Raw genomic sequence first — 19129 nt, 5'->3', positions numbered from 1 at the left:
GAGGGATGCTGCAAGAAGAGGGAGGAGAAGGAGAGAAAGGGGCCCAGTTGGACCGGGGAGGGTTGATCAGAAAGGAAAGCGATCAACCAATCTAGTGCCCGGTCAATGATGCCAAGGGTATCAAGGGGCCGATTTATGAAGATGGCATGGTTGACCATGTCAAAGGCAGAGGACAGATCGAGGTGGATGAGAACGGAAGGAGAGTTGGAGTCCGCATTTCAGAGCAAGTCTTCACAGGTGTTCAGTCTGGATGCTCTAAAGACAGACTGGTGGTCATGGAGACGGCCAACAGATTCAGTGTGCTGGATAAGTTGGGAGATTACCAACTTCTCCAAAAGTTTGCCCAAGAAAGGGGTGGAGGAGATAGGGCAGTTAGCCAGGCAGGAAGGGTCTGCGAGCAGCTTTTTTAAGAGGGGGTGCACAAGGGATTGCTTGAGGGGCAGTGGATTGGAGCCAGTGGCAAAGGAGTGGTTGCAGAACTCAGCCAAGGAGGGAGCAAGGGCAGCAACTTTGTCCTTGATTGTTCTGGAAGAGCAGGGGAGCACCTGTTTGGAGGAGACTTTCATAGAACAGACTGTCTTGGTGACTCAATCGTGTGCTATGAGTAAGAAGGCAGAGACTAGGTGGGAGGGAACGGCGGCAGGGCCAAGGGAGACCTCAGAGCAGGATGGAGGAGGTAGAGTAGGATGTCCCGAGTTTTGGGTGTGAAATGGGAGGTGCGAGATGGGCATGGTATCAAGAGAGACTCAAAGATGTTCGTTTCAAAAACTTTATTTACTAAGGTTCCTGAGTTGGTGTAATGCCTGACTGGCCCTAACTCTAAAGGGATGGTTCCCTTAACTGATATTTCTAAGGGCCGTCTAAGTCTGAAAGTCCAAAGAAAATAGTATGTGTCTAAACCTATGCTTGCCCTCTGACAAAATGTGCTAGAAAGCCTCTTAAAAAAGAAATATAGTAGTTCAACAGAAAATAGGAAACCAGGTTTGGTTTCAGGTGTCTTCTCACCAGGTGTGGGATGGTCTCATAAAAAGGAGTTCAATCAAAAAGGGCTGATCATAGACCTTCTCCACAGTTCTTGCAGTAGTCGCAAACACTTTCAATGTCTAATGTTCCTTGGGATTCCCTTCCTCAAGCTTTAACTCCTTTAGCATCAAAAACCAATAAGTATTTAACTTTGTCAGGCCTCTAAGGGTTCCCTTCCACAGGCGTAGGCCCCTCTTGCCAAAGCTTCAATATCACAAAATAGGTATTCAACGTTGTTAGGCCTCTTAGGGTTCCCTTCCACAAGTTTAGGCACCTTTTGGTTTTAAACACAAGTTCAGCTCGTCAGGATGTACCTTTCCTTTTATGTACAGTTATTTCAAACACTTCACTTGTGGGGTACAATAGGAGACTTTCAAAACTGCCAGATATTTTGCGCCTCCTATGCGTGTCCACTCTGATCTGCAACCTCTTTGTATTCCTTGCACTTCCTTTTAAACCCTTCACCTTCAGGTGCTTCCTTTAACCTTGCTTCTCCTTCATTTCCTTTGCTTCTTTCTCATGCACACTTGCACCTGCCTTGCTTTATGGTTCGCCTTGCACCTCCCTTGCTTTCCCATGCACCCTTACACCGTCTTAATGTCTTAACTTTCCGTCCGCACTGCTAGCGCCTTTTCCTTTTGTTGCTTTCCTTCTCTCCATCTAGCGCTTTGTCTCATATTGCATTTCACTTTTCCACTCCTTGTCGCTCCACAAGCTCTCTCACTTTTCCACTTTACAAGCTTGCTCTAGCTTTTCCACTCTGTGCTGCTTTATCAACTGGGTCTTTCTCCCGCTCCGGTCAATCGCATGCTCCCAAGTTTAGATCTCAGTGACATGAAACTCACCGGGCAGAGTCACATTGACGAGCGGTCCCTCTGGATTAACAGGGTTGAGGGCCTGGTCTCACCACCTGCCCCTCAGATACCCTTGGGACAGACTCAAGTCCCAAGGGAACAAGCCCTTTGCCGACTGCCAACGGCAGGATGCAGGGTGCCTCGCACCGGCTCCTTTTAGAGACAGCTCCCTAGCCATGCTGCAGCCCCTTTTTCAAACATCGGCCAGCATCTATATAGGATGCATGCAAGTATAGCTACCGCTTTCCCACTGGTCTGCCACTGCGCCCTGTGCAAGATGTGTGCGCCCCCGGATGGAGTTGGAATCTGGGCTGGGGCAGCTTGATGAAATGTGTGCTCATCTCATTGCCACTACTTTGAGGGGCGGGGAAATATGTTTGAGGCAGTTTTGTTACAATGTGTACACAGATTGGTGGTTATTTGGCAGTGATATTAGTGGCAGCATTAAGTGTGCGGAATTGGGCAACTCTGCAACAATAGACATTCTAAACTGAAACCCTGAACAAATTCTGCAAGTGAAAAATAGGTGCAATGGGACCCCTCCCACAAGCGTACACCGCAATGAAAGGCTGCAAAAGAGGTACAGCGGTTTTGGTTTCTAAGAGTAAAGCATAGATTATGTTAAACACTGAGGATACTGACCCTTACCAGTGTTAATAAAACAGCTTCAAGACACCAGATTCCTGTTCTTTCTCTGTTTTTTTTTTTTAACTTCTTTATTTGTAAATCAGCACACAGATAATTAGATTACTACATTCAATTAGCACTTCCCTCCGGTTCAATGCTCCCATAAGTCCCTGACCCCTCCCTCTTCCCCTCCCCCCGCTCAACTGCTGTCGCGGTCTCGTTCTGCAAGTGCCAGCTCCCTGTCCTCTGATTGAAGGGCTCTTGCCACGAGGCGTGGTTTAAATGTTAATGCTGGGAAGTTCTGGTCGTAGTCCAACACCGGAGCCCAAATATTTAGGAAGCGGTGGAGGACGCCCCCCGTTAGCTGCTGTGATTTTTTTCCGCTATTATGTCCCACAGTTTCAGCCACCATTGGGTCATTATGGGGCCCTGCGGAGATTGCCAGGTGCGCGATACCGTGATCTTGGCGGCGAGGAGAAGCTGTGTCAGGAGGGCCGCCTTCCTGCCAGTTTTCGGGTAAATACTTGGGATTGGGACTCCCAGTAGGATAGGTTCCGGCTCCAGTGGTATCACCACCTCGGTTATGTCTACTATCGTCACGGTGCATTGGGACCAGAACTCCGTTATCACTGCGCATGACCACATGTGCATATAGGATCCTGGCAGGCCACAGCAGCGCCAGTATAGGGGGTCTAGACCTTGGTTAAAGTGGTGTAGTCGGAGCGGCGGGTAATACCATTGCAGTAGTAGTTTATGTGCACCCTCCCGGATGGGGACACAGAAGGATGAGAGTCCTCGAAAAAATGTCTACCCAGGACTGGTCCTCTATCGGGTGCCCCAGGTCCGCATCCCACTGTGCGATATAGGAGGTCCTGGCGGTAAGGATTCTCCCCCGAGCCGGTGGCTCTGCAATTGTGAGCTTGAGGGGGCTAAGGGCTCGAGTAGACGCCGCGCGGGTCACGGGTGGGAACACCAGTGCCTCAATTGGGCATGGGAGAACCTGTGTTTCCGCCAATCGGAAGGCACTCTTGAATTGCTCGAAGTTGCGCGGTTGGTCCCCCTCAAAGAGCTGACCCAAAGAGCTCAGACCTACCGCTATACAAATTCCCAAAATTCGGCAGGCCAGATCCAGGTATGAAAGCCGGGTTGTAGAAGACTGGGGCGGAAGGACTCAGATCTCTCGGGATGCCTTTACATTTACAAGTCCAGTCCCACACTTTTAAAGGTGTGCTTAGTAGAGGACAAGATGCCTGGCCAGGTCCCATGCAGAGAGGGCAGGAGATGTGGTAGGAAGCGTAGGGGTAGGGGCAGGCGGGACTGTTCAATCTCCATCCATTTCGGGCATCCCGAGGCGATGGCACAGGCCTGTGTTTAACTCACTGATTGCAACCAATTTGTTGGGACTATTTCCCTGGGCGAGATCCAAATAAAATTGTTATTTCTTTTTGGACGTCAGCTGTTTTGTAATATTATCTAGGTTACCAAAGATGGTAGTTAATATGACTTTCAAATGTTTACATTTCCACTTGCGACATTCCAATGTCAATTATAATTTTTGAGTGCCATTCCAGGTTGTCTTTGAAAGAAAAGGTCTTCACGTTCTTATTTAAATAATCTCCATTTTATTAATTCATTGGTATACTGTTGTACCCATTCTCATCACTCTACACGTGTTTCACGCCTGTTTAGGTCACAGGTGATCATCAGAAGAGTTTTGTCATTCTTATTTTTTGAAAAAGAAAGAAGAAAAACGAAAAGTATTCAAAATCTATTCATCCCATGTACAGCAAAAGAATAAAATTGTTTGATAATAAGATTTGTTTCAAGAGCATTTCAAAAGTTAGTTATTGATTTCAATATCATCATAATGGCACTCACCAAGTCTTGTTGATTCAAATTTAGTTTAGAAAAGGAATTTAATATTTCACTCCATGTCATTATTTCTTTGATAAAATATCTTTTCTGTCTAAAATAGAAAAAATTATAGAACAGGGTTACCATTTTTGAATGGTTACTCTTTGTTATATTGCAAGGATATAGTCTAGAGTTAGGGGGGAAAAAAAATAAAACATGAGGAGGAAGAGGTTTAAATAGCTTACCTCCTAGTTTAAGCGATGCGGGCAGTTTTCCTGGCTCCTTGTTTCGGCGCGATCTGTGTTTTGATTGCGCTCGTTTATATATGCTTTTTATGCATATGATGTCATCGCGCACATGCTCTGTACGCGATGACGTCATTACGCCATCACGTTCTACGTGGCGGCCATTTTCGTTACCTTTGCCTTTTATAATAGTAGTATTCAAAGAAGATTTGTGTTAGGAAAAAGGTTTTAGCATTTTATTGACTTTTGTCACTTATAGTGTTTAATTTTATTATTTGCAGGCAAAATTTATGTTTTGATAACTATTGTTTCGGTACATCAATTCATTGGGAAACAAAAAAAAAGAAAAAGGAAAAATTATTTCTCGTTAGTCAAAAGATAGATGAACTGTGGTACAAGTATTATTACAACTGTAGATTCTGTATTTGATCATTTTGATGATAGTAAGAAGTGATGTTAATTTCTGGATAGGATTTCTATTTTAATTTCTATTATTTCGGCATTTCACATCATTAAGAACCAATAAAAAGAAAAATTGTGTTTCCTGTTGATCAAATGATAAATGAACTATGATGCAAGTATTATTTCAACTGTAGAGGCTGATTATCATAATGGATAGAAATTCATTCAAAAATTAAGATTTGTTAGTCCAACAACACATTTCCTAAAAATAAAAAATAACAACTTATTTCAAAGCCAATTACAAAATTCATCGTCTGAATTTAAACCGATGTCACAAGTGTCCATAATACAAATCCATTTGGATTCTCTTTGTCTTAGAATTTGTTCCTGGTCTCATCCTCTAGGTAATTCTTCAATTTTGTCCAATCCAATACTGTGCCCTTTATGTTCTGTCATCCAATGAAAAGAAAGTGGGTATTTCAAATCTTGGTTCCTTATTGTGCGCAAATGTTCAAAGATTCCGATTTTCAAGCTTCTGATTGTACTTCCTATATACATTTTAGTGCAAACACATTCAATCGCATATACCACATGTTTGCTGTTGCAGTTAATGAAATGTTTCAATTTATATTCTTTTCCATTTGGTAATTCAGTGTTCTTCTTTCCATTTTTAATGTGTGGACATAATTTGCAGCTACCACATTTGAATGTGCCATACATTGGTTGTTGTTGTAGCATTTCTCTAATATTTGTTTTTTCGATGGATTTCAAATGACTTGGGCTCAATTTATTGCGAAGTGTTGGAGCTTTCCTGTAGCATATCCCTGGGTTTTCATCAATGTGTTTTGAAAGAGTATCGTCTAATTTTAAAATGTTCCAATGTTTGAGAATTTTTCTTAGTGTGGATGCGTCTGTGCCATATGTTGTGATGAATTTCGGGTTTGAGGCTTTGCTTGCTTGGGTTTGTCTTGTAGTAAATATTCTCTTGAAATCCTCTCAGCTTTTTTAATAGATTCATTGATTCTTTTCATTTCGTATCCTCTGTGTAAATTTTGTGATTGCTCCTTCTAGGTTAGACTTAAATGTTTCAGTTGTGCTGCAGTTCCTTTTGATCCGTAAAATTTCTCCATAGGGAATGTTTGATATGATGTGTTTTGGATGGTTGCTTGAAGCATGTAATAGACCATTGCCTGCAGTGGGTTTTACAAATAAATTTGTAATTAGTTTGTCTTCTGTTTGTATTTCTAGATCTAGAAATTTAATATCATCTTTACTCAGATTTGCTGTGAATTTCAAGTTATATTCATTCTCATTAAGGTAGTCAACATATCGAAAAAAATCTTTGTTCTCCTTCCCAGATGAAGATGTCATCAATATACTGACCCCAAAAAATGATGTTTTTGGAGTCGGTAAAAGCTTCATGTTTCCACGCATGTTTCAGCTCATAGTAACCCATAGGGATTTGCATATGATGGGGCACATTTGCACCCCATCGCTGTGCCTTGATTTTGTCTATAAATTGTTTTATTGAAGCAAAAGATATTGTTTCGTAAGGCAAAGTTCAGCATCTCCAGAATCATCTGGTTTTCTTCTTTATATGAGATTGATCTCGTTATTAGGAAGTATTCGGATGCAATTATTCCTTTGTCATGATTGATGCTTGTGTATAAAGATACAAATTCCAAAGTTGCTAGATTATAATTTTTTGCCAGGGAATTGAATCTAGTTGCTGTATGATATGTTTGGTGTCCCTTACCAGGCCTGTGTTTGAGCGATCTGTGCAGCAGCCGGGTACTTCTGGAGGAACTCCTAAGCCACCTAGCCTAGGGTTGCTCATCATGGTCCTCTGGGGGATCCATGACTTTTTACCCTTGCAAATGAAACAGAACATTTTCCGTTGCAGGCGCTGGAGTGGGGGCCGTAGAATTGTAATGGGGAGGGAAGAGCATGCGTAGAGGAATCGTGGGAGGAGATTAATTTTACACACCGTGATACGACCTAGGAGTGTGATCTCTTGCGGGAGCCATAGATCGAGGTGCCTCTAAGTCTTTGAAGCCCGATGGGAAGTTTGCCGGGTAAGTGCCATCCGAGCGGGCTGGGATCTAGCCCCCCAGGTAGGGGATAGATGTTTCACTCAGTTGGATCGAGCATCTGGAGCTGAAGGACTCCCAGTCCCCCATTCCAGTCCAATCCCTAATGCTGCTGATTTCCCAAAGTTGAAGGTAAACCCAGATACCCTCCCAAACCGCTCTGCCAGGGCAGCCTCTAGTGAAGTTGCAGTATCCGTTATGGACAGCAACACGTCGTCTGCATAAAGAGCGATTTTGTATTGGGAGGGGCCCACTCTGAAGCATTTGACCCCGGGGGATAAGGCGTATTCGCTGGGCAAGTGGTTCCATGACTAGGGCGAAGAGTAGGGGCGAGAGGGGACAACCTTGTCTAGTTCCACAGGTCAGTTGGATTGGATAAGAGGCCATTGACTCCAAGTAAGGTTTTCGGGGCTTGATAGTTGCTAGTATCAGCCTTCTCAGGGTGGGCCCGAATTGAAAGGACTCCAGGGTGAGTCGCAGGTATTCCCAGTGTACTTTATCGAATGCCTTGGTTGCGTCTAGGGCTAACCAGGTCAACTTCGGTGAGTCTTGATTTGCGACGATCAAGAAGGACCCTGCAAATGTTATCTGTGGTTGATCTGTGCAGTATAAATCCTGTCTGGTCCGGGTCTATGATTTCAGGGAGAACTCTCGCTAATTAGTTTGCTAGGACCTTCGAATATATGTTAGCGTTGAGATTTAACAACAAAATGGGCCTATATGAAGCTTTGTCCCTGGGGTCTTTACCCAATTTGAGGGCGAATACTGTGATTGATTCCTGCATCGAGGGGGTGATAATTCCCGTGACAGCAAAGGAGTTAAAGAGTTGTCAAGGGGGCGGATAATTTTATAGAATAGAGTTGTGAATCCGTCTGGCCCTGGGGCCCGAAGTTTAAGACTCTTGATGGCTGCGTCGACCTCCTCACTAGTAAATCGGAGCTTCCAGGTTCTCCTTCATCGAGAGCAGAGGGAGGGCCGCGGCCCACAGATAGCTTTTCTGTTCCTCCGGTGATTGCGGGGATGCCGACATGGTGTCTGAGGTGGGCAGCTGCTAGATTTAGCTAGTCTAGCTCTGCAAATTGGACCCTGCCTTGGGGGTCGCGTTGGCCCTGGATGGTATTTCGCTTCTTGGCGAGTTTCTCCACCAGTAATTTGTTTGCTTTATTTCTTTTGGCATAGTAGCCTTGCTTTGTTTTAGCTAGCAGTTGTGCTGTATCCTCAGCGTAATCAGCCTCTTCCTAGTTGCCTGCAGGACCCGGTGGGATCTCGGGGTCCAGCCCCTGGCCTTACAGACTGCCTACGCATCGTGGACCTCCTTTTCCAGGACTTGGCGGACCTGCCGTCTGCAATTGTGGAAGGCAGCTCCCTGGGCTATTAGCGCTCCTCTTATCACAGCTTTCATTGCATCCCAGGTATTGGCTGGGGAGGTATCCTCATTCCGATTCTCTGTGAAAAAGTTCTGGATTGACTTCGCTATGGAGCTTTGCAGCGGCATTTCTCCCAGAATAGGGTCGTATAGTATCCATCTACGTCACTGGGGGTTGGGGGCGGAGCTTAGATGTCACCCGGAAGCTTAGTGGAGATGCGGTCATCCGGCTGAATTTTTGTAATAGTCCGGGAGGCCGATTTATTGAGGTTGGCGGCTCCCTTGGCCAACGGGGCCATATCCGCTCTTCTAGCTAACAGGGCTAGGGCGGTAACCAGGTACTGAGCTCGCCTGCAAGGGGGACTAGATTGCATACGCCTTGGAGGTGGTCATGGGCCGCTCAGGAACCGCAGCATCATAGTTATGGTTTCCAATTCTGCCGTCATTCATCTCAGGAGCAAGTCGCTGCGGGTTCACTTCACATTCCGGCGCCTCTGCACTTTCGTCCAGGCCGGATATCTTTGCTTCGGGGTGATCCGTTTGACTCCTCCGGAGGGCGATGCAGACTGAGGGTGAATTCTGAGGAGCCTCCAGGTGTAGTATCGTTGCAGCGTCCTCCAGGTGACTCACCCTGCGTTGGGTTCCTTGGTAAGAGAACTGTAGCGCAGTGGGGAATAGCCACCGGTAGCTGACCTTGTGACCTTGCAGGAACAGGGTTAAGGGAGTGCCCTGGAAGGTTAACTCCTCTCAAGAGCGGCCTATGGACGAGATGGCCTCCTTGGTGGAATAGAAGTGGACCGTAGTTATCACGTCGGGGGCTAGTGGGGAGGGGTTGCGGGTCTGATTCCACCCCTCGTCTTGGGCGTATTTTCCAGGTCCTCCCGTTTAAACTCCAGCACCTCACTCTTGTCCTGCAAGGCTTGAATTGAGCATTGCACTTCCACCAACGTCACGGCGTGTCCCTGGGTTAGATCTTCAACCTCCTCGAGCCTTTGTTCCGCCTCCATGATTCTTTGATCTGTTCGCTCCAGCTTCGTAGTGAGCTCCGCCATGCAAGATCTGAACTCTGCTTTAATGTCTAGCATGAAGGACTGGAGGTCTTTAGTTGCTAGCCTTCCCTGCTCCTCCGGAGTCTTCTGTGGCGTGAGCTGGAGAGGGTGGGGGGGGGGGAGAAGAGGGTCTGATTTTTTCCACCCTTATCTACTGCGAGCAGCACGGTGGAAATGTGAGCTCTTGGACTGTTTGTGGTTTTTTAGCCATAGCTCTCGGTTCCAGATACTTTGGTGGTTGGTTCTTCAGGTTCTAAGGTCTCAGAGGGCTTGGTTGACGGCTCCTAGGTCATCCACTGGGGTCTTCCATACTGCTGGCCCGTAGGATATATGGCAGTTACTTCCTCTTTAGAAGATCAAGTGTTGGGTTCGAGGCTGTCTGCGGGAGAGAGGGGAGTGGGCCAGGGAGCCCCAGGAATCAGCAGGCGAGGGAATCACCACGAGAGCTGGCTGTAACAGGCTTGTCAACAGCAGACAGCAGCCTGGGTCAGGCAAGGCCGTGGGTTGCGCCGGGGGGGGCGAGGAGGGGCTGTTGCTTTGGGTGGCTGCTTCGGGGGTTCTGGGGCTAGGGCCCGAGACTTGCTGGTTCACCCGGGAAAGGGCTGTTGCTTATTCACTTGGGTCTCAGGGAATCTTTTGTCCAAGTGTGGGCGCAGTTGGGAGGGGGCTGTATGGCCCCGTCCCAAGTGTGGGCGCAGTTGGGAGGGGGCTGTATGGCCCCGTCCAAGTGTGGGCGCAGTTGGGAGGGGGCTGTATGGCCCTTCGTTTACATCCCCTCCCCTACTTCCCAGGTCCCCACAACCTGGGCCTCTGGGGGAGTAGAGAGCCCTGCTGCCTTAGCGGGGGGGGGGGGGGAGTTGGCGCTGGATTCAGACCTGCGGGCCTGGGTGAGCAGGGCGCTCAAATCACTGGGCCAGCATGTACCTTTCACCCCCTGATGGGCTGCCACACAGTCGGGTTGCTAGGGCCTCGTTTCATGGCCCGCAACGTGTGGTTGTGCCTCCTGGCCGCTTCCGCTGGGCGTCAGGATCCAAGGAGCCCCAGAAGATCCCAGACTGGACACTGCCAGGGCCCAATGGACGCCCCAGTGCTCCGGGGGTGCTGTGCCTCAGCCGCAGGAGATTCGATTCTCAGGGCGGGAGGAGGGTCCAATCCCCGTTGGGATTTATTCCCTCCAGTGGGGGCCTCTCCTCGCAGCGGATTATGCTGTACTTGTCCAGCGGCGCTTCACTGTTCTGCTCCTTGGTTTTTCTTCCTCCACAAGGGGTCGGGGGCTGCCCTCTTCCAGGTTCTGGGGACGCCTCACATTAGGAGTCCCGTCTGCTCGGTTGCAAGCTCGCAATTATCCTTCGGGGAGCTTCACCGACGTCTCCCGCCCAGCTACTTACTGGCTCTCCCTGTCCGCCATCTTGGAATGATACGGCGGGCAGGGGGGGGGGGGGGGGTGCTCGGTTCGCTGGCTTCGTATCAGGGCGCCCCAGGAGCACATTCTACTTCCGGGGGACTCTCCATGCCTTATTGTAGCAGCCGCTGTGGGGGTGACTTCAGGTCGTCGGCGGAAAGGTTATAATTTTAGCGGATGCTGCGGGTCCTGAACGGAGGCCATCAGAGGAGCTGCCCCATAGCTGGCGCTCCTGGCCAGGCCGCCCAGTTCTTTCTCAGTCTTAAGGATTTCTGAACAGTTGAGACCCAGAATTGAAGAACAAGCAAGACATGAAACCAGGTTTCCCGCCCGCTGACAAGAATGTGTTCAACACAGCAGGATTGGCGAAGCATGCTTGTATTGCTTCATTTATTTGGAAGATGTGTAGAAAAGAAAACAATTTTACTAACGCAAAGCCTTTATTTTTCCTATAATAAACTTCTGAATTGCTTCTGAAATTGATGTAGCCCCTCAATTTAACCCATTAAGTGATTAGGTTTAAAAAAAAAAAACGTTTTTAAAAGATATTTGAAAAACAAACCTAAGATGCGACTGCCGAAATGCAGAATGTACATGTATGACTAAACAAGGTGTAGTTATCAACGGATTAAGTGCCAGAAGACGAAATAGCTACCTCGTCCTTGTCCTTGCTTATGGGCAAATCGGGGTACTTATAGTCCGAGTCTGGAATGCACATTGCCTTGTCCAATCCACCAGCAACAGTCCTTGGAGCTAAAAAAACGGGAAACAAGTTTCAAATCAAACATAATGTGCTTCTTATAATACCAAAGACAAGAGTAAGCTGTATAAAACTAGCTTTTAAAAAGTTGCTTTAATGTACAAAGCATGCCCTTATAATTGCTGGAAGTCAAAGTGCAAGGCATTCAATTAAGATGAACCAGCAAGGAAAACATGCCATTATAATCAATCTGACTGTAGCAGTTGTGGTCCCATTCAGTTAATACACTAGTATTGACTTACCATAGAGTACATCCAGCCCTCCCAAAAAATAGGCAAATCCTCCTAAAAAAAGAGTGCATCATGGGAAGATTGGCACAATTACAACCTACCATTACACTTCAATAGAGGTTACCCAGAATACAACAGCGCTGGGAGTCTTGGGTCTATTAGAGACCACAGAAGCGAGCTGTGCCTTACTTGCTTTACTTTCACTCAGCAGACATCGAGAACAAATCAAACGTCTCACAAACACTACATTTCCCCTGGCTTACTTGTGTTTTTAGAGTAGCTAAATGTTTCCTTATCAACCTATCAGTGTCAAAGGTCAGGTCCAACCCCACCCACCGCCCTAATCTCCTTTCATGACTCGCTCGGCTCCTCCTTCCTTTTCAACAAAAAATTTAACAATGTCCATAAATCTCCAACGCGAGGCAGGATGCAAAAATCCCAAGACCAGCACTCTAGATTAGTGGCCATTTAGAAAAGTTCTTGTGGCATGGAGAAGTCTTCTGCTCTGTTCCTAAAAGAACTAGAATGCAGTTAGAGGGTGGGGCAACAAGGCCTAAAGCGATACAAGATCCATCTACCACCCTTTCAATTTACATATCAGAGGAGAGGTAATTATCGCCACCGTGGCTTTACCAGAATAAAGGTAAAGAAAAATTGGGTTCTCCCTAATTTTTTGTTCTCGGGGGATCAATCTTGCAAATAGGGAGAGTAATCTGGCACAGAACAAACTACAAGATTGACTATCCCTCACTTTTTCCCAAATTTGCAGGGCAGGACAATGCACGTTAAACTGCTATTCATTCTTTAAGCGGACAAACAAAACCTCCCCAGGGCTGCTACTAGGTTTGCACAACACAATCAATTTATTAGTACAAAAAGAGTAATCTAAAAACATAGTAAAACAAAAGACCGTTAAGGTAACAACAGATGGAAAATCATTGACTAACACTCAGAGCAAATCAATAGGTCAGAAAAAGTAATCAGGAAGATCATATAAACATTTGTATTGGACATTATTCTCAGCACGATGACAAAACACAGTTGTTGCCGTCTGTTTTTAGGTTGTAGCACTTGTCTGTCTAAAACCTAAAGTGAGTCACAATGTTTTCTGGAAGACCCTTCATAGGGTTTTCCACATGGTTACATGAAGCATGATCTTAGCACTTTATAAAAAGTCGACATATGTTTTGGCCTTCAAAGTCCAGACTGCACTATCCCTAGCCGTTGGTTAGAGATGTTAAAGAGGCCTTCTCCAGGACAAACAAATTTCTTCTATTCGGAAAATCAAGTACCCAAACGGTCTTGTGGTCGTTTCCAAACTACAACAAATACATAGAAAACACTATTAGAAAACATTTCAAGTTTAAAAAAAGGTCTTGTGGCGGTGAGTGGCAGGACAGAAAAACTATTATGCCCAATTAGAGAACTGACCCGTGAAAAACACTTTTCTGGAACTTGAGCTTCTGATGGCCGACCCTTTTATGGTGTCTAGTCTTCTCAGGGGCCTTTAGGGCTACCTACAATATAGGCAAATTTAATTTAACCTTTGCTATTATACAATACATTGTTTGCCTGACAGATGGTCTGTTAAATAGCTGTAACTCACCTGCGGTATTGTACAACGCGTTTGCCGCTGAATAGTTTTCTTCCTATTTGTGATAAGAAGTACCATTCTTTTTTTAATGAACCACCAAACCGGTGACCATCTATGCAACAACCCCGATCTGTTGAAAAGTAAAATGTTACGCTCCACTTTTTCACATGGGGCAGAGGACACTTGCTGGAGAATTTATCCGAAAGCTCCAACAACCTTAGTGTTAATTTCAGACTTTTTATGCAACAGAAAGACCCTTATTGAATGGTCATCTTCATTTAACTCAACAGCTCACATTTTTAGCTTCATTTTTTCAGGCTTGTGCTCCAAAGAAGCAGATGTTTAAGATGGCACTTCCTCACACGTGTGTAAAACTACTAATTCACCCCTAGAATATTTGTGATTGCTTACCGTCTCAATTCGGGAACACTCCTAGTTGATACGTATCCACTCACGGCAACTCCAAACGGGACTCTAAAGCGTGAGCATTTCCGCCTTATTTTTATAACAGAGATTTGCGGTCACATGACACACCAAACAGCGTGTCAATTGATGGCTTCTTGGCTCGTTATTCTTAATTCCTAGTTTTTTTTTTATTACGAATCATCAAGGAGGAATCACTGATGGATGTCTGGTTTTTAATTGACCAGCCACAGAATTTGTTTTCGCTTTCTTAAACAATAACAAACAGACTTCGCGGACACGCAGCATGCTGTGTGCATGTCATGTGATTGCTGTGGCCTCGCTTAGCTTGCGGCCAGATTGGTAAGTGATGTAAATCATTATTTTGGGATTACTGAAAACATCTAAACTTTTTCGTTGTCAAATTTGAGGACCATATATTTTGCAAGCATTTGCACAGATGTTCAATGAAGGATGGGATATATATGGTAATGTATATTACAGTCAGTCAAACAAGTTTATTCGGATTTTCAAAGAAATCCATCAAACACAAAAAAACATGCAAAAACATCACAAAATAGGCAATTACAATCACTACTCCCGAATAGAAACAGTAACTCAACAGTTCATTAAATCCCTAATTCTGTCCCGAGATGACCCTTTACGGTGGCCTCTCCATCAAGGTGCTTGACCGATCACGACCCAGAGGGATAAGGTTAGCGCCGGACAGTGGAGATGACCTCACAATTGGCCGCCAGGTGCACCCGAACCCTTTATCCGGATATGGACTAATTAGAATCCCACTCCTGGGTGTCCTGCCGGCTCCCTCACGTTGTCCCATACTTCATTTGCTACACCCGGGTCCCTAAAGGCCAGTACCACAGTATCCCAGGGCTGATTCCCCCCACTAGGTACTCTGACACAACCCATCATGGATTCCCTCTGCACTGAAGCACAACCTTTAGTGGACCGTAGCCAGTGTAAGGTTTTATTTAGCAGGGCATCCTTTGATTCATACACATCCCTCGCCAATTTAGGAACCCCATGGAGGAACACCCTAGCGTGTTTGAACTGACAATGAGGTAGGGGCTGGAAGGGAGCCCCACCACCCTGTGGGCCATAGATTTTCTTTTTCCCTGGGTAGGTACATTGTGGGCCCTCTCTTTGTGGAACATAGACCCGCAAGGGGGTAGGCTTTACCTTAGGGACGGGCGACCTGTGGAGCTCTTTAAATTTAGCACTTCTTGCACTGGGGTTAAAGGCAGTTGCTGGTCCCGCGTTCCCCTGCCCCAAGCTAAGGGAGGCGATTGTTGGAACTACAGTAACAGGGCTCAGGGTAGCCTGTTCCCCCTGATATACCCCTGGAGGATCGGGGGGACCCTTGCCCATGTTTGGAGTGATCAGAGGCACCTCATCCCTCAAAGCCCACCCCTTAGATTCTAAAAGGGATGAGAGCAAAGTTCTGATAGCTGCTAGCTCCACCAACACTTGATTGCATTTACAGCCAGCCCCCCTAGGTATGGATACACCCCCGGCTGGGGTGTCAGTACCTGTTCCAATGTCAATGCTGGTGCTACTACATGGTCGATCGATGGTCCTGAGTGGGGAGAGATGGAGATAAGGGCTGGCTACTGAGCAGGATGAAAACCCTTGCTCGTTACAAGGGTTACGAGAGCGGAGGAGATGGTTATTCATGGGGCCGTCGATAGGCTGTCCCTCCTCTGTGGGAACAGGGGCAGGAGAGGAACTGGACAAACCCACAACCATTCCAGAGCCAAAGTTACAATCGCAGTCCTCTACAACATCCTCAGCATGTGCAAGTTCTGGGCAAAACGCACCCAATGAGGTACCAGGGGAAATGACAAAGGGGAGGCTGGATGATTGACAGCCACTGGTAAACTCTGAATGTCGAACCAGTTCCCCCTCCATCCCCGGGCATGGTTCACCAAAGGCAGGAAGCGGAAATGATGGGCAAGATGACATAGTGGGGGCCCGGAACTCCCCTGCAGCACGGGTTGGACAATCTGACGTGCCGCCCTTGTTTGGGACTATGACTGCGAGGTCTCCCAAACTCAGCCGTCCATCCGTGGTAACTTCTATGGTTAGAGATGGCTCCTTGGTTACCACCTTAGTTACTATACCCCCTACACCCCAACATATGTTTTCTGTTGATTAAAGTCTTACTTACAGGTGATTCACTCGTGGCAACAGCATAACTTTTCATATTGCCAGTTTTTACTTACCTTATCAAGGGAAAAAAACAAAGTTACATTTGCTTATGTTGTTACATGAAATCAAGGGATCCTCAACATCAGGGCGACCTCACACGCACTTCAGTGCGATTGATTAGATACGATAGCCCCACTTGTCTTTCTATATCAGTTGCTCAACTGGCCCATCTGCAGCCTTTCTGAACATATAGATGGTTTGTCCCTGCTCCATTAACTGGAAGAACAGACACTGTTGACTGTTCTCATGTCCTCAGAATTACATAAAAAGGTTCCACTCGACAGCTATGTTTAGGCCATTTTTAATTGTATCAAAATCATAAATCCATTTTTTCTCACCTTTTCTTAAAACATCTTGAATTCCTCCTCTTGGAGATCTTTATTACTTTGAGGACGCAACAAAACATATCAGTGCGTTTATGTTTAAATTGGATGTAGTGTGCCACAAGTGGTTTGTTCTCAACCTTAGGTTTGATGCATGAGAGATGTTCGCCTATTCTTTGACAAACTTGTCGCTTAGTCTTCCCAATATAGAGAATTCTCATAAATGGCCGATTTACTTTACCTCATGAGTCCCTCAGCAGCGTTGCTGTATTTCTAGGATTTACTTGTTTTCACCTGGTAAGAGTGAGCCTTTTTTCCCCACTCTTACATGTGTTTTGCCATGTGTGATTTTACCATTTGTGTGTTCTTGGGCTCTGGAGCCTCACCTACTCCATGAGCACCACTTGTGTGTGCGTTACAAAGCACCTTCAGTGCAGTGACACAGGGTTGTCTTTTAGACTTCCCACCGACTCCATTTTTCTGGGGCTGACAACTGTCCCCCAGAAAAGGGTAAAGTTGCCATTAACTTTACTTTAGTCACTTTAAACCACAGACCCAGTACACCCCATTTTACATGTAGTATTGGAAAGGGTTAACTCTTATCCCTTTTTGTCTGTCTCTTGGAGCCTTGTTTCGCTCCCTTTAAATCAAGACTTGGCTGGTGGCAGTGGCAACTACCCTAACTTTTCTACCGCAATTACCTTATATAAACGTGGTAATGTTTTAGGCTATTATATTAGCCTCGAACATAAACCTGCTTTACCAGATACATTTTATTTTGGTTCCGGCTGGGTTTATTCGCCATTTCTTTTCCTCTGCGCACCAAACCGGAGATGCCTTTGTTCGCTGTCTTTTCGCAGGCTTCTGCACAGAAGCCCTCCTTAAGGCGCCTGAAACTCTAGGTAGGCAGGATGTGAGGGAGGGATCTTCGCTTCGGACCCCTGCCATGGGTTCCCTTGGTAACTCAAGTCGCAGTCCTGTTTGATTGGCTAAGGGGACTGCCCTTGCCAGGACAGCCACCCTGCTGTGTGATTGACAGCCAGGCTGTATGTATGGGGGAACTGCATAAAAAGCAGGTCTCTGGGACTGGAAAGGCAGAGTCGCCACTGGAACAAACGAACCAACGAGCAACTGGAAGAAGAGGACCCCTACAACGACAACCTCCCGGTGAAGCCCTGCTGCAGGTCCGAGTCTTCAGAATCCGACGACAGAAGATCCTCCAGGAAACTTCTTCCCTTGAGCTGGTGGGACCAACCAGTTCGCCCAAACTACAAGCCAGGACCCCTCTGGTCGAATTCGCTGTACAGAGCTACAGTGGGCCGGATAGCCAGAACGGTCGGACCCTACTTGGGCTTTAAAGGAGCACACCTTTTATTTGTTGTTTTGCTCTGCTGCTGGTTTCTTCCCTGCGTGGCGCAGGACCCTCCAGTCTACCTACTTCATGTCAGTCCGACAGTCGCTTCGGGAACCGTGAGCATGCAGGGACCACCAGGAACGTCCGCCACAGCTACAGCTCCCTCTCCGTTTTATAGTACTGTGCAAATCCGGTTGGCCGTTTCGTTCAACCGCAGTAAAAGTGTTTTAAATCTTTTGCCAATCCGAGGGCTTGTCCTGCTCTTCGAACAAACTTTTCTACCAACCAACCTCGTCCGGAATCTGTGCCACGAACTTTACCGCAAACTACCCTGAACTGTGTAATCTTGAGCAAAAGACTTTTTGACGCATTGACTTTGGCCCTAAGCGTTTGCTAGCTGATCTCCTCACTGAAGTTCCTCTTGTTCGATTGCCTAGAGTACTTACCTGTTGGTTTGCCTAATTTCTAATAACTTTGTCTTTCCCTCCCTTTTAAATTGCTGGAGTGCCATTTTGCTCCCACTTTATTTTGTGAGCTTAACTTGTCTGGAATTTAAGGGAAGTGGTGTGGTGTATTTATGATTGTGATTCTTTAACTTGCTTATAATAGTGAAATGTTACACAATAGTGGAGTAAATAAATATATATTCTTTTACTTAGAAACCTTGAGTCAGTGCTTGCCTGAACCATCCATAGTAATTGCTGTCCCTTGTGTAAACATTTGTACTGCTCACTTACTCTTGAGATAAGTCTGCCTGCTCCGCTACCGCTACCACTATAACTGTAGTACAGGCTTGTACCAAAGGTGAAATTGTACTGTCACTTGTAGTCTTAATTGTGTGTAGTGTTCCCAAAGGTTACAGCATATAATTCTGCCTAACAAGAGTAAATCGCAAGGGCATAGGACGACATACAGCCAACTGTGTCAAGCAGTTGGTAAAGCTGGTTAGTTTGACTTCGATACCTTTCAAGTTCACAGTTTTAGTATCCTTCGTAAGTGCACATACACAGCAATTCCCGCATCTATGGTGACCTACTACTGGTGGAAGGCCCCATAGAGCTGGTTGCCTGAGTTGGATGGTGTTGTTAACAGGTTATGTGTGGGCGAAAGCGTTGCTCAGATTTTTTTTGTCGCTTAAATGCGAAACGTGGTGGCAGAGGATTGAAGTCAGCGGTTTTGACTATGTTCCAGTTTTTTTAGGATAACTCTGCAAAGAGCATTACTAATTGGACTGAAGGTGCTCATGCAAGGTATTTTATCAAGATTCACTTTACTAGCTGGATGGAGGCATGTCTCCCGATTGGCGTGCTGTGCCCGTTTATAGA

General features: G+C 46.2%; 1 protein-coding gene across 1 annotated transcript in view; it reads right to left on the bottom strand.

Annotated features, from left to right (window-relative positions):
* The window catches only part of TDRD9 (tudor domain containing 9), a 2559831-nt gene that overhangs the window by 2318617 nt on the left and 222085 nt on the right, over positions 1-19129 (bottom strand). Inside the window, exon 3 of the mRNA XM_069638191.1 lies at positions 11568-11665. Coding sequence (XP_069494292.1) covers positions 11568-11665 — 98 coding nt within the window. The remainder of the gene's footprint in view (positions 1-11567; positions 11666-19129) is intronic.

This window comes from Ambystoma mexicanum, chromosome 14, assembly GCF_040938575.1.
Source record: "Ambystoma mexicanum isolate Mex_15411 chromosome 14, UKY_AmexF1_1, whole genome shotgun sequence".
In the NCBI taxonomy this organism is placed as follows: domain Eukaryota; kingdom Metazoa; phylum Chordata; class Amphibia; order Caudata; family Ambystomatidae; genus Ambystoma; species Ambystoma mexicanum.
Note: the sequence above shows the minus strand (reverse complement) of the source record. Positions and strands in the feature narration are given on the sequence as shown.